Source organism: Crocuta crocuta, unplaced genomic scaffold (assembly GCF_008692635.1).
Source record: "Crocuta crocuta isolate KB4526 unplaced genomic scaffold, BGI_CrCroc_1.0 scaffold216, whole genome shotgun sequence".
Lineage (NCBI taxonomy): Eukaryota > Metazoa > Chordata > Mammalia > Carnivora > Hyaenidae > Crocuta > Crocuta crocuta.
Window position 1 is genome coordinate 9,763,207 of NW_027531504.1, and position 15,195 is coordinate 9,778,401.

General features: G+C 35.5%; 1 protein-coding gene across 1 annotated transcript in view; it reads left to right on the forward strand.

Annotated features, from left to right (window-relative positions):
• Positions 1–622: 622 nt before the first annotated feature.
• EPYC (epiphycan) overlaps positions 623–15,195 on the forward strand; it is a 33,431-nt gene continuing 18,858 nt past the window's right edge. The window contains exon 1 of the mRNA XM_077772275.1: positions 623–787. Coding sequence (XP_077628401.1) covers positions 623–787 — 165 coding nt within the window. The remainder of the gene's footprint in view (positions 788–15,195) is intronic.

Below are 15,195 nucleotides of genomic sequence, written 5' to 3' on the forward strand. Positions count from 1 at the left end.
AAATATTGCATGATGTATACATTAATGATACCCAGAGGTAACAAGGAAGTAAAAAAGAAAAAAAATAAAACCTTCTTTATTTTGTCTGGAAAAAGTCATAGGCTTAAATGTACAAGAAACAGTTACGAGTCCTAGTTAGATCACTAGTCAACTCTGTCTCGGTTTCCTCATCTGTAAAATGGAATGACAGTTACAGTCCCCCTCCCCCACCTCCTCCTCCTTCCTGCATCCCAAAGTTGATGAAAGAAACTTAATGTTTAGTAAAAGGTAAAACTCTAATGCAAAAGCTTTTGTGAACAAGTGTATCACAGTTATGTCTGCATCCCATTTTCCCTGAGTTTCTCTATGAAAGAAACTTAATTTCACAGTAATGACTCTATCTACTGTGAAAATGTGGACAGGTTTGTGAAATAATTTGAACATCTGCTATGAATAGTCTTCAGAATCTGTAAAATTTCATGTGTTATGTTTATAAACGATCCATGTAAAGAAAGCTACCAGCTTAAGTTTCACAGTGTCGAACTGTGAATTTATCATTCCTATTTAGTGGAAACTATTCCTAAGTTATTATCGATTAAATATTTATACATGATAATATTTTTTGACTAGGAAAGCTTGAAACATGAAAATGTTAGCAAGGCTTGTTCTGGGACTCATCATCTTTGATGCCGTTGTGACTGCTCCAACTCTGGACCCCATCAACTATGACTCAGAAACTTATGAGGCCACCTTGGAAGACCTGGATAATTTATACAACTATGAAAACATACCTATCGGTCAAGCAGAGGTAACTGATTCCTCCCTCTCTTGAGACTTTTAAAAGCATGAGTATGAGGAGTTGTTGAGATTTTCTCACTTCAAATAAATTGTTATTTATTTATAAATAGATATGTTCTATCTTAATGATTTCATATGAACCTTCTCTGCAGAATCTGTTCAATCTGTTCAAAGATAACATTGGGACACTCTTTTGCTTTCTCATGGTTCACTTCGTTTCCTTTATATCTACTCACAAAATTAAAACAACAATAACAGAAAGAAGTTTCTATCGAATCAGAACAAAGAACATTAGAGGAGAAAGCCATCAGTAAGGAAGATTGGAAATAGGATGCATGCAGTGATGAGGAAGATGGACAAGTTTGGGGCATCAGAAAAAGAGGAAAGTAAATTAGAAGAAAATAAGAATGCAAAGAAAGGGCAGTGATTTGGAACTCCACCATGTTGCAAGAGTGCATGTGCTTTCCTAAATGACTGATCATCTCTCAGCTAATGTAGGCATTGGCAAGGTTACAGCCCATTACATAAATCTGATATGACATGTTCCTAATTAAATGTTAGACTTTTTACATAACTAAAGGATACAGACTAACTTTTTGAATCAAAACACAAATAGACCTTGAAATGTTGGAGGGTAATTAATGTACACCATTGACAAAAACTAATTAAGCATAAATCAACCAAAAGGGAAGTTACGTCACCTTTACAGGGTCAAAACATATTTTGGGCAGTCATTCCAGTGTAAGTCTTCTTAGCATAATTACTTTTGATAATTAGGGAAGTAAAATATTTAGACAAAAGTGTATATTTAAATTGTATGGAACTTAGCTATATCTTTATTAAGAGAATAAGCATTCTCATTATTGTTTATGTTGCCTTCTGAAATTCAAGAATCAGATTTTTGCAATATGATTATTTTTACATCTTCTTCCCAACTCTATTTTCCTTTCCATCTTCCTCTCTCTTGTCTTCACTCTCTTCCCACCCCACTCCTTCTCTGTCTCCCTCTTTCCTTCTTTTTAGTAAAGTTTTAGGCTTGACAGAAGACCACTTTTCTTCTGCGCTTTTGGTTGTGACTCTGTTTTCTAAGTCTTTATATACTGTTTGATTCATTTTGCTGTATGACTTCTGCTACGTCAAGGGCATTTTCTGTAGAGTTTACAGTCATTAACACTAGTCTTGCTGTCCGTGATCTCTAGATCTCCAATATAATGCATCAGTGTACAATATAAGGAGAAACTTTTTCAGTGCTTAACTCTCTGCTCTGTTCCTTTTCCCATCTTGCATAAATATAAAAAAAAGGGGGGGGGCGCCTGGGTGGCTCAGTCAGTTAAGCATCTGACTTTGGCTCAGGTCATGATCTCATGGTTCGTGAGTTCGAGCCCCACGAGTCGAGTGATGACTGCCAGCTCAGAGCCTGGAGCCTGTTTCAGATTCTGTATCTCCCTCTCTCTCTGACCCTCCCCTGCTCTCTTTCTCTCTCTCTCTCTCTCTCTCTCTTTCTCTCAGAAATAAATAAAACATTTACAAAATTAACAAAAAAGACTCAGTATGCATCTGCAGTTATCTACCAAGCTAAATATTTTAGTTTTAAGTGTACTTGTCATTCCTCCAAAAGATATCTTATAGAATCAAAGAGGTTAGTGAGTACCATCAGTGAATCCTCTGTCTTGAGTAGGCCTGTGGAGTAGGTTCTGGGGACTGCTCAAGGCTGCCCTAGATAAAATTTTGAAGGAGATGAGCTTTATCTGTAGACCTCTTTAAAGCCATTCCTTGATGTCAGAATCCCTTTTTCTGCACAGACATTCTCAAGAGATTCTGAAGTACTTTGTGCCATCAATAAGCTTAAGCTGATAAATGCATCTCTATAAAGATTATTTCATATGTAACCCTTCCTCAGTATTTGCTTATTATGGAAGAGCAACCTTCTTGCAAGGTACCAAATATATGGCATTGTATCCCCTTACTTCATTCAAATATGCTTAATTTTCACCCTGGCATAGCCAAATTCAGCATCCTTAACAACTCTGTCTCGAGAGAGCCACAAAATAATCTTGTGTTCCTGACTGAAATACGTAAGTCATCCCTCATTGAATAATCTTTTGTGATGAAGAAAACCAGTTTATAGATAGGTGATATACATATATACATATACACATGCTTGTACAATAATGAAAACATAACACATTTGAAAACAAACTCTGCATAATTTTTCAACTTTACCAGGTTGGTCCAGTAGCAAAATTCAATTCACCAATCTACTCACCTACCACCTGTGAAAAAACAAAATACAAAAACAATGTAATATAATAAATAAAAGGACATGAGGAATAAGATTCAGAATTTCAGCTCAGCTCTTAACAAGTTAATAATGTAAATTGCTTTATAAACAATGAACTAATATTCAATTCCTTACAAGAAGATGTGAAATAAAGCCAATAAATCCAGTCATGCCTGCATGGATTCTAGAATATAGCTACTCAAGATACAAATTTCTTGACTTGAGTCTTGGAAATTCAGATTCTGACAACTCCTGATAACCTTGTTTATCTAATCTTTATCAATTAAAAACAGTTGTTACACATGTTCTTATTCCTATATGACACTTTGTGAGTGAACACTGTTAACATACCCATACAAGGTACAGTTGAAGAAAAAATTCATGGTAAATAAAGCACATGGAGAATGGTAGGATATGGTTCTTTTGTTTTATGTCTTCAATCCCAAGAGTATGATTCTGCCTATCTTAGTCTAGAATTTATTTCATCTATAGAAAAGGCAGCCTTATATTTTAAAATTGCAAATTTATAGAATAACTGGACAATGTTTCTAAAATATATGCCAGTTTCTTTCTTATTGGTTTCTTGGGTCAATATAATAGACTCTCTAGACTTTGAATGCTTTATCCTTAAGGTCTTAGATTCATATGAGGTAGGCAGAAATCTAAGATGTCCCCTAAATGACCCATCCCCAGGTGTGTCCATGCCCTCTATAATTCTCAACATCATAAATATATTGGGATATCACTCTTGTAATTAGGTTATTTTATGTGGCACAAGTGAAATTTAGAGAAAAAAGTTCTATTGGTTGGCTCTATCTATACTAATGAGCCCTTTAAAACAGTGTCTTGAAGTCAGGTACAAATTTTAAAGCATGAGATAAATTCAGGGGAATGGAAAACTATTTGTGGCTCTCTTTAAAGATGGATGGGTTCACATAGCAAGGAATGCAGGAAATCTCTAAATTTTGAGAGAAGCTGACAGCCAGAGAAAATATGGAAACCACCGTTCTATAGATAGAAGGAACCCAGAGGTATACATGAGATCACAGCCCTGGCATTAACTTGATTTTGGCCTTGTTTTTTTTTCACCCTGAGCAGAGTACTCAGTCTGGCCATTCCTGGACTTCTCACCCACAGAAACTGTTAGTTAAAAAATGGGTATAGATTTAAACTGCTAAATGTATAACAATTTGCCTTGCAGCCATAGAAAACTAATATGATATGTAATAATATAAATTTTTTTCTGAGAACCAAATTTGAATTTTTATTGTTGCAAGGCTTGCATTTGTGAATCCAGTGATTTATCTAGCAATGAGCTAAACACCACCCCTCCAACCGCAAAGTTGGAATCTCAATAGAGCTTTGTTGATTTCTACTAGTGGGAGTATATTCATTCCCTGCCTAGTGAGTGAAAGGGTCATGGGGGCACCTGTGTCGTTCAGTTGGTTAAGCGTCTGACTTCTGCTCAGGTCATGATCTCACAGTTCTCGGGTTCAAACCCCGTGTCAGGCTTGGGTTCAAGTTGTCAGCACAGAGCCTGGAGCTTGCTTTGGTTTGTGGTCTTCCTCTTTCTGTCCCTCCCCTGCTCATACTCTGTCTCTCTAAAAAATAAACGCTAAACTAAAAAAAAATAAAAATGAAATAATTTCTAGTTTAAAAAATGATATACAGTAATAGTATGCCAGAATGTTGACTTAAGTGATTTCTGATCATTTAGAATATCCAGGATCTTCTGGATTCTATTTTAGAAGCAGATCTTAGGTTCAGAAATTCCATCATAATGCTCTATATTACCCAGTAGATCCTGGATAAATTTGGTGGTATAACATAAATTTTTTGCAGTCTTTTACTTAGCTTTTATTTTACTTTAATGGTACAAGTGGGAATTGGTTACAAGCCATTAGACAAAAATATGAACATTTTGCTCTCTGATGAATATTAGCTAACCTTGATTGAGCACTTCTTATGTGCTGAGTACTATTCTAGGCCTGTCACATGCATAATCTCATTACTCGCAACAAAACTGAGAAGCGATATTGTTATTTTCACTGAATAGATGAGAATGTTGAGGTAAAGAGCAGTTAAGTAACATGATTAAGATTAAAGTTGTTAATGACATATAATTATAGTGATATTATCTTCTCATATCAGAAAATTATTTCCAGTAGGTTAATAAAAAATTATATTATCCTCCATCCATTTTCTACCATTTTCCAAATTGTCCTTTTAACTTGATATTTGTTTTAGTAGAACTGAATGCTGGTGCTCCAACGCTGCTAAACGCATTGTTCTATGGATGAATAATATAAACTAGAAGTAACCTTTAGAGACAGTTGACTTACCCAACTACTGTAAGAAAGAATGGTTTAAGGCTAACTACTTCAAAGATTAATTGTAGATAGGCATTCTCCAACATAGTATATCTATGTTACAGGGAATAGCCTCTAGCTATCTCTCTCCCTCTCTATATCTATCTATCTATCTATCTATCTATCTATCATCTATCTATCTACCTATCCATCCATCCAATCTAGTTATAGATGATATAGATACAGATATAGACAGACATATAAAATCATAAATATTGGATGGTTTAGAATCCAGGGAAACATTTTGCAATTTGCCTTAAAGTTTTCATCAGAACACAGTTCAAATTTTGGTATTCTTTAAGTGATTTAAACTGAGACTGTGCTTTTGATTAAGGTGAGTATTTGGTGTTTCTGTTTTCATGGTATACTTTTGGGGTTATTGATTTTTCATTTCTCTTAGGTCTAATAAAAACACTGGCCTACGCATGAATTATTTCCCTTGCCCAGAAAAGCACCTGGTGGCAGTATTAATATTTATGGAGGATATGAACTTCCATTTTTGCAGTAAACTTTCCTGGGCTCCATCCAATCAGATTTACCCTCTTCTATACTGCCTTACTCTAGTCTTATATAATTGCTTTTACTTAACTGTATCTGCAATATCCATGGATCTTTAAGAAACACCACGAATGTTGTATCACAGAGCCCTGTGGAGCACTTGCTTGTATTAAATGTGGAACAGTATGAGGGGCACTTATAATGATGCCATACAATGCTCTTCAGGAGAATATAGAGTAGACCTTTCTCTCAGCCTCAGTGACCAAATGGGTTGCAAATTTTCAGGAATGTGCTTATTTTCTAGGCTCTACATCTTGTAACTAACTGTGCTTGTCATTTTGCTCTGAAATTTAGGCCCTAAATTTTGCCTCATCCTTTCCTCATTTAAAAAAAAAATTTAATGTTTTATTTATTTCTGAGAGAGAGAGCATGAGCAGGGGAGGGTTAGAGAGAGAGGGAGATACAGAATCTGAAACAGGCTCCAGGCTCTGAGCTGGCTGTCAGCACAGAGCCCGACTAGGAGCTCAAACCCACAAACCGTGAGATCATGACCTGAGCCGAAGCTGGACACTTAACTGACTGAGCCACCCAGGCGCCCCACTTTCCTCATTTTTTATTACTTCCCCCACTTTTACTTTCCCATCGTCCTAATCTCCTCATGTAGATTGAAGCATTAGCATGCAAGCTTTTAAAACTGCCACATACACCTTCTGGATGGCAATAACTAATAAAGGGATATCAGTAATAATTGACCAATAGGGTTTTTTTTTTTGAGTGAGAGATGTTGTCCTTGCTGTTACTCTCCATTAATCTTAAAATTAGGCCATTATTTTCTCTTTCATCAAGAGACTAAGTAGCTAAATTATTTAAAATAATTCCAATGAAAATCTCTATTGAAATAAATAAATTAAGCTTTAAAAATAGCTTTCATAAAGGAAGAAGCTATAAAATTCATCAAAGGAATGAAAATTAAATTTAGTGGAGTTGTAGAAATGGATAAGAACTCAGTGAAGGCAGGTGTACCCAGGAACAGTTGAACAATGGTTTGTTTTCAGTTGCCCTCATGGTAATATGATGCCATACAGAATAATTTTAGAACAAATGTTGTTGCCCTGTAATATTAGAAATTGCGTAAGTAGAATCACGTTGACTTTGAGCTACTCATAGAATCAATGTCCACTTCAGATAATGCTATATAAAAAATATTTTTAATTAGTTTATCTGAATATAACAAATTGGTATAGAGCTTTGGTAATGCTAGCAGATAGCTCATTTCAAAAACCGTCTTTGTATTTTCCGAATAAAAAGCAATTAATTAGTAATATTGCTACTATTTATTTCCTCTGGTGATAAAGGCATGGAATACTTTTGTCTTTATATTTGGAATGATGTCGCACTTTGGCCGGTTTATGCAATATATTTCAGTTTCAAACTTATGGTTTGCATATAAAACACTTTTTTTGGAAGGAGTAATTCAAACTCAGCCCGAGTTAAACATTCTTTTCAGAATTTGGCAAAAAATAAAAACTAATCTTCCTCTTCACTCTCTCTCCTCACCAAAGACACTCTGGAGGAAGGGAGGGAAGAATTTTGCTGATGAGTTTTTAATATGGTTGTCTGATTGACTTTCCACATGCTTCTTTTAAAAACAGTGTTAAACTATTTGAATCTTATTTTAAAACTATTTGCAAACTTTAAGAAAATAAAGCCACAAACAATACAATCATATAGGCTCATAGGAAACAAAAGAACACTGATAGTCTTTGCCAGCGATTCATTTGTATTGTATTATACATTATTTATGAGACCACAAACATAAGTTAACTCTCATAACTATCCTTTGAAATGATAAATTATTCTGTTATTATTATTATTAACAATCAAAGATCAGAATTTTGCCCAAGGTTATTTAGCTAGTAAGTTTCAGAGTAAAATTTAAACCAGATTGTTTTAATGCCAAACCAGAGAGACTTTGGCATTAAATGCTTCCATTATTCTCCTTCTCTTTAATCTTTACTTCTTTTAGCTGTGTCCAATATTGAGGTTTCTTACCTCTGAAATTAAGTAATTTGATTATTAGGAATCAGAAAAGCAAGAATTTTCAAGTGATTGTAATTAACACAATATCTAAGCATCTGTCTTAGCTGTCAAAGTATTTAAGGGAGCAAGAGGTAAGACAATCCCGGTGAACTGAAAGTGCTTTGTGAGAAATGTGGGACTGAGCAGTCTTTGCCAAACACATTTCTTCCTCATCCATTTTCAAGATAAAATAGAAAATAAGATACAGCTTTCATTGCCAGTGTTCATGGTCACATTTTTTTAGATAATTAATATGGATCAGCTAAATCACTTTGCACACCAGGCAGAGAAGAATTCCAACTTAAGAATCCTCACTTAAGATATCTACATGCCAGTCTATGAAATCCTTAAGAATACATGGTTAGTAACCCAGGCTAAATATATGAGAGCCTTTTAATGCCTTTGGAAACCAGTTGTTGACATAATGCCAACAACAAGGGATAGCTTCAAGATTTGTTATCAACTGTGTGGGACAATTTTGGAAAAAGATAAATGTAAAATTCCATTCTGTTTAACAAAAACCTTATTCTGTGCTAATATGAAAATCCAAATAACATTCTGGATTTCATTTTTTTAATGAGGAGCAGACCTGTAATTTAAATATTATTTGCTGAAGGCCTGGGCTTACTAGTTAGGAATTGACTTAAAGAGTAAGGATCTTAATCAAAGTGAGTACATAGGTGAGGACATTTGTTTCCCAATCTGACTTTGCTGGGCATTTAAATTATTAAACCACCCACTACGAAGAATAATGGAAGAAGCCACTAGCTTTGGGTTAACGCAAAACTGTGGTTAACCACAGTCTTCAGATTAGCTCCTGATCCAGTAAATTGTAGTGCATGGAGAGACAGAGCAATGTACGTTCTTGACAGGTAAACAATTCTCCCAAAAAAGGAGGGTGAATCACTCAGTCCTATCTTCACCCACCCACCAATTAGCCTAGTCATTCTTCTTCAGGAAGAGTGAGTGAAAGAGCCAACAGAAGATGCACCCACCTCCCAAGATGGTGGCCTTCAAGCCATTAGGCTTAACTATTAAGTTCAATATAGCTCTTCCCCTTCAACAGAAAGCTTCCCATTTTTAAGACAATCATGCTTGCACCTTTATGAGACCTATTCTTATGGACAGTCAGCATTCTTAGGCATCCTCTGGCAGAATGTAGATTTTGATCCCAGAAGCCCTGAAATGAACCCAAGAGCATCAATGAATTTATCTCAAAGGCCTTTCTGTACCTGAGATTGAAATCTCACTCTCAGTTGCATATTCTACCTAAAATTATATCAAGCCACACTAATAATACAGCTTAGGAAAGACTCTGAAATGAAATTAAATGCTGAGTAAATATACTCCAATAAAACAATTCCAGGGGTGCCTGAGTGACTCAGTCAGTTAGGCCTCCGACTTCAGCTCAGGTCATGATTTCACAGTTCTTGCATTTGAGCCCCATGTCAGGCTCTGTGCTGACAGCTCAGAGCCTGAGCCTGCTTCAGATTCTGTTGTCTGCCTCTCTGCCTCTCTCTTTCTTTCTCTCAAAATATAGATAAAGATTAAAAAAAACAATTCCTGAAACAAAGATAACACTAATTTGTATATATTACCCCTACTTCTATGATGCTTTTGTGGAAAAATAAAAGACTACAGATTAACATCCATTTCCTGCAAATTAAAGTCTGTATTTGTGTAAATCCAAAGAGGTTACAGTACAAAATCAGAATTGCTTGACTCTGATTTAAAAATCCAAAGAATATACAGTCCAAAACTTTCTTATCCTAATTCTTTTTGCTACATCTTCATTTTGCCTGGGGTCAAGATGGACTCTTTCAGTAACGACATACTGAATTCTTCCAGATACTTCCAGATAAAGGTGTAGTCCCTTCAAAGGCACATACTTTGTAATCAGTTCATTACAGTCTCCCACAACCTTCGTATTTTAAAAGAATGAAGCAGTAAATGTGCATGCAGTATTATCTCAAAAATGATCCTAACCCCCATCAAATTTAAAGAACAAGTTACTCCCGAGTCTCCAAAAATAATTACTCCAAGCAAAAGTGTATTCCCCCAGACCAGTACATAGTGCTGGCAGATACTCTAACAGAGACCTGGAGCTACCTAAGAAAAATGAGAAGGTGGAAAAAAAATCTTGATTTAGCCTCCTCCAGATGTTGGTCGGCTTATGTTTATTGCTCCTAGTTTGCAAATTTTGAGCTCAAACAGTTGGAGAAATCTTCCATCAGGAGTTAAATTACGGCACAGCTTTTCCCATTCTCAGAGTAGCTGTTCTCAAAATGTAGTTGCTGAACTGGCAGTATCAGCATCGCCTGGGAGCTGGTCAGGAATGCAAAGTCTCAGGTCCCAACTCAGACTTAAGAAATCAGAAACTCAAGAGGGGACCGGAAATTTAACTCCTCTGTCATTCTGATGCACCTGTGGTTTGAGCAGCACTGAACTAAGAAACATCCTCTAACATAATGGCTCTTCTTAGAGTATCATTTGAGATATTCTTGTTTTCCAGCATCTTTTTAAAACACACAATGGTGGCTGGTCAAGGGAAGCTTCTTCCTCTTTCTGTATACTCAAAGCCTTTGAATTTCTAATTTTCTGCTAAACCCTGGGTTTCTGGCACCTGATTCTGCATTGTGTATTCTCTCAAGTGACAGATTATCTTGTGAGCAAGAATTGTCAGCCAGTGGGATTCTCCACCCTGAAAGCTCTGCCAGTGTCTTATCCCTGGCTTCCTGCTATGGAATTCAAGAAATTTACCTCCCAGACACCTTTCCCTTCTTCCCCATGTTTTTTGTTTTTTAGCTGGAGAATCAACCTCAGCAGATTCTTGAACTGGAACAGTCATGGATGTTTGTGAAACCTCTGGCCCCTGGGAGTCTAGTAAAAAACAATCCTTCTACCACATTCTCATCAAGAATTTACTAAAGTTTCAAAGTCCCAGGACTTAATTAGTACTTCTGTCTCCTACAACCTATTCAGTGAAGTATGTTTCCCCTTTATTGTGGGGGTTCTCAACTTTGGTCACATATTTGAATCACTGCTAGAGTTTTAGAAATCCTAATACCTAGGCCACATCTCAGACTATTGAAGTCAGAATCTCTCAGGATAGACCCAGATACTTGAACTGGGAAGTGTGGCTTTGACTTCCTTGAGCTGGGAAGTGTGAGTCAGGTCCTGGGCTTTTTTTCCCTAAATTATTTTAATATACATTTTTGGTGCCCATACAGTGTGTGCCTTCTCATTTCTTTCCAGTCCAAACTTTTGTTTTTCTAACATACTCCTGTAGATTTTGTCTTGCGACATCTAACTTAGGGATAGTTTTTTAAAAAATAGTAAATTATAAATCTTCCAGAAGTAACATTGTTCAAAAGATTTTTTGGAAATCTATTTTTGAGTTGGGTTACCCTACCCTGACCATGTGCTCCCGTCATACTAATTTCTAACCTGAGATTGAAATTGACCTGTTATTGTCCTGCCTAGCTCTCTTTTAATGTGCCTAATTTTCACTAGATCTGCCCCAACCCCATATATTCATATGTTCTAATACTCATAGGACATGTTCTGGTTAAACTTGTCTTGAGTTTGCTGGGAATAGAGAGGCTTCCCCCATGTTTGTTAAGGTACACACTCACAGGCTTGGAAATAGTTCAAGAATTACTTGGTAATGTCGTCACTCGTCAGTTTGTATAATTACTCGCTTTTGATGTCAACTCAGCCAATATGAGATGCAAATAAGTGATATAAAGGATAATCACAGTGACATTATGCCGTTCTCTCTGGTCACATTCAATGTGGGCTTTAAAGAGGTAAATGATATGGATGCAAATATATAGTATACACTTCATTTCTTAACATGAGAAGAACAAAGAAAAAAATATATATATAAGATATTGAGGCTTGATCAAATTTTCTCATAAGTTACGTATGATATTAAGTTATCTTTGGAGTTATGATATCAAAAACTCTGATTAAAGTATTAAATATGAAAGAAATAAAATCCATGACATTTAAAACAAAAAGAACTCCTCCTACTAAAACTCTACTGAATCTATAATATATAGATAAAGGAGATTGGAAAGGATCAGTACATTCTGATACTGAGAGAAGAAAGGAAGATCATAAAATCAAATATTTTTGAGGGCAATTAACTACTACTTAGCAGCCTCTATTGGCAGGATGATTCAATCATGATACTTAAAAGCAAAACCTTATGGTCATCAACAAATTTAAAGATTTTGATCCCTTGAAAAACAGCTCTTCTTCTGCCTTATGCTATTACAGAGAGGACTTACCTATAGTCCTTTGCTCTGGTGCTATGGTCACCAATGATTCTTTGATCATAATTAAGTTTCTAAGTGAGACAGAGGCTACAGATGATATGTTGGTGGCAGTAAGAGGATTCAAGTTAGCATTCTGGTTTAGTTCAGTTTTTTCATTTCTTTAAACAAATTTGGCCTCTAAAACATAAAGTCAGGTTTCTGAATTTGTAAAATTTTTTAAGGCTTTACCACTGAAACTAAACAGTAGAAAAAAATTGACATAATAATTATCTCTTTCAAAGGTAATAGCTGGTCCTCCCTGGTGCACATGTTTTCCTATTCAAAATGTCTATTATTACCCTCTGATAATTTATACTTCATCATCATCGCCATGAGTGTTCATGGCACCAATAGCAATTTTATACAGATAATCTCTACGTATTAAAAGGCATGACTTATTACACTTTGTGAACCAATAAAGTCTGTGTTAGGAAGAAAAATTCGCTTCGTGTTAGGCTAAGAAAGATCAAAACTTAAAAAAATACTAAGTTAATCCAAAAAAAAAAAAAAACCCACTAGAGCTTATAAGGTTCCAAATCTCTTGGTTTTTAGTCCAACTTCTTTGTTTTCAATTACTGTGATTGACTCTCTCTCTCTCCCCCTATCCTCATGAGATTACTGATGTCAGTCTACACTAAACTGTCCTTCTGGCATCCTTACTTGGGGAACAAGGGCGGTAAGGGGAAAGGGAATGTGAACTGACTTTATTATTAGATAATATTTCTAAAGCCTTTGCCAAAGTTCTCTCTTCCAATATTATTTGGAGACATTCAGTCAGAACTAGCTGATACATTTTGTGAGAATGAAGATATTGAAAATCTATTAAGTTTCTGGAGCCTAATAGAATGGTGGTAAATGGAGTCCTTAATAAGCTGAGATAAAACTAAAGTAGAATTTTTTTCTGGCAACTAAAAATGGAATATTGCCACTTTCTGACAATAAGGAAAGGAAATGAGTAAATAAACACAGGAACAACAAAATACTGTTGTCCCAGAAGAGACATAGTCTAGAGAGGATATTATTAAATGAAACCTTCAAATCATCAGCTCTCATCTCTCCTGTATTAAAATTTTCACTGAAATATTGCATTAAATACAAAGAAGCATTACCATTCAGAGTAATGAATTTATGATGAATCACCATCTATTATGATAGATTTTTAAAAAGCATGAAATAATTTACCTGTTTTCACAAATACATCCTAGCAAGTCAATGTCAAATATGATTTTATGCTTTTTTGAAGTAAATAGAAAACCATTAACTAATTTTGATACTGGACTTATAGACATTTATTCATTGTACATATTTATTAACTCTGATTTAATCCAGTTAATAAAATACTGGAGCTTTAAAAATAACTAAGTTGAAATAATTATGAATTCACTCAAATGTAGTAATACGCTACTTCAGTAAGTACTCCATCAAATAAGCAAGATCAAAGAACAGTTGTTTGTAAAAAAGAAATCAGAGAGACTGAGTGACGAAAAAGAAAAAAAAATACATTTATGTTTTCTTTTTTTTAATAGTTTATTGTCAAGTTGTTTCCATATAACTCCCAGTGCTCAGCCCCACAAGTGCCCTCCTCCATGCCCATCACCCCCCTTCCCCTTTCCCCCATTCCTATCAGTCCTCAGTTTGTTCTCAGCATTCAAGAATCTCTCATGGTTTGCCTCCTTCCCTCTCAGTGATATGTTCCAGGTAAATCAACTTATAACAATGTTAAAAAATTGTTTCCTCAGTATGATTAAGGTATGGATAAGAAAACAAAAATTTAAGAGATCTATATTAAGGCAAGTTACATTAGCAGCTGTAACAAACAACTCCAAATCCCAGTGGCTTTATACTATAAAAAGTTATATCTTGCTGATATGACTATCCAATGCAGGTCAACAGGTTTCCTGTCCTCCAAGCAGTTATTCAGGGATTCAAACTTCTTTCATGCTAGAGCTTCACCATCTTCTCTTTGGGCCTTCAAGGTCACACTAGTATCCTCTGTTGACAGATTGAGAAGGTATACTTGCTCTTCATTAATTTGGAGCAGATGTGGTGCATTACTTCCTTTCCCATTCAATTGGGTAGAATTAGCAGCGTGACCCAATCTAGATTCAAGGAAAGTGGAAAATGTACTTTAGCTGAAGGCCCAGGAGGAAAATGAAACTGTGGTGAATGCACGGAATTGTCTTAGCCATCAAGTTTAGCCAGACTAAAGTTTCATTCTGACATAATACTTATTTCTCACAAAAGTTAGAATTATAATAAATGCGGCTTGAATTTTACAATCCACTTATATTGATGTTATACGATATTTTTCATACTTGTCAATTTCAACTTGTGCTGTCAAGTGCTCCCACAGGGCAATGTGGCCTTCATATGGTTTTTAGCCTTCAGGATCAGCAACTGACTAACATAATCAGTGATAGTCAAATCAGATTGTAGGTTGATAAATGATGTCAAGCAAGAATTACATGAGGCTTAAAATCTGTACAAGACAGTCCACTTATGAATGTATAATGTGAAGTTATTTCCCAGTGAAGATAAGGCTCGCTTTCCTCGTCCAGATCCCCTCTTTTTCAGAATGAAGTTACCTAAGAAACAAGATTATTCAGCAGAAATTTATTTGGCTGAGTACAGATTCAAAATTAAGTGAATCAAGCAGTCTTGTGGCAAGACTAATTACATTAAAATCTTGGTCTTACAACTTCGACATTGTGTGACCTCAGACAATTTATTTAGTCCTGACACCTCCCATTCTCAGTTTACAAATCTATTAGATGTGCACAATTACTGCACCTTCTACAAAGAGCCATTCTGGTAACATGATAACATGTGAATCAATGGGAAGAACATAACAGTTTCTCACAGAGAGTGA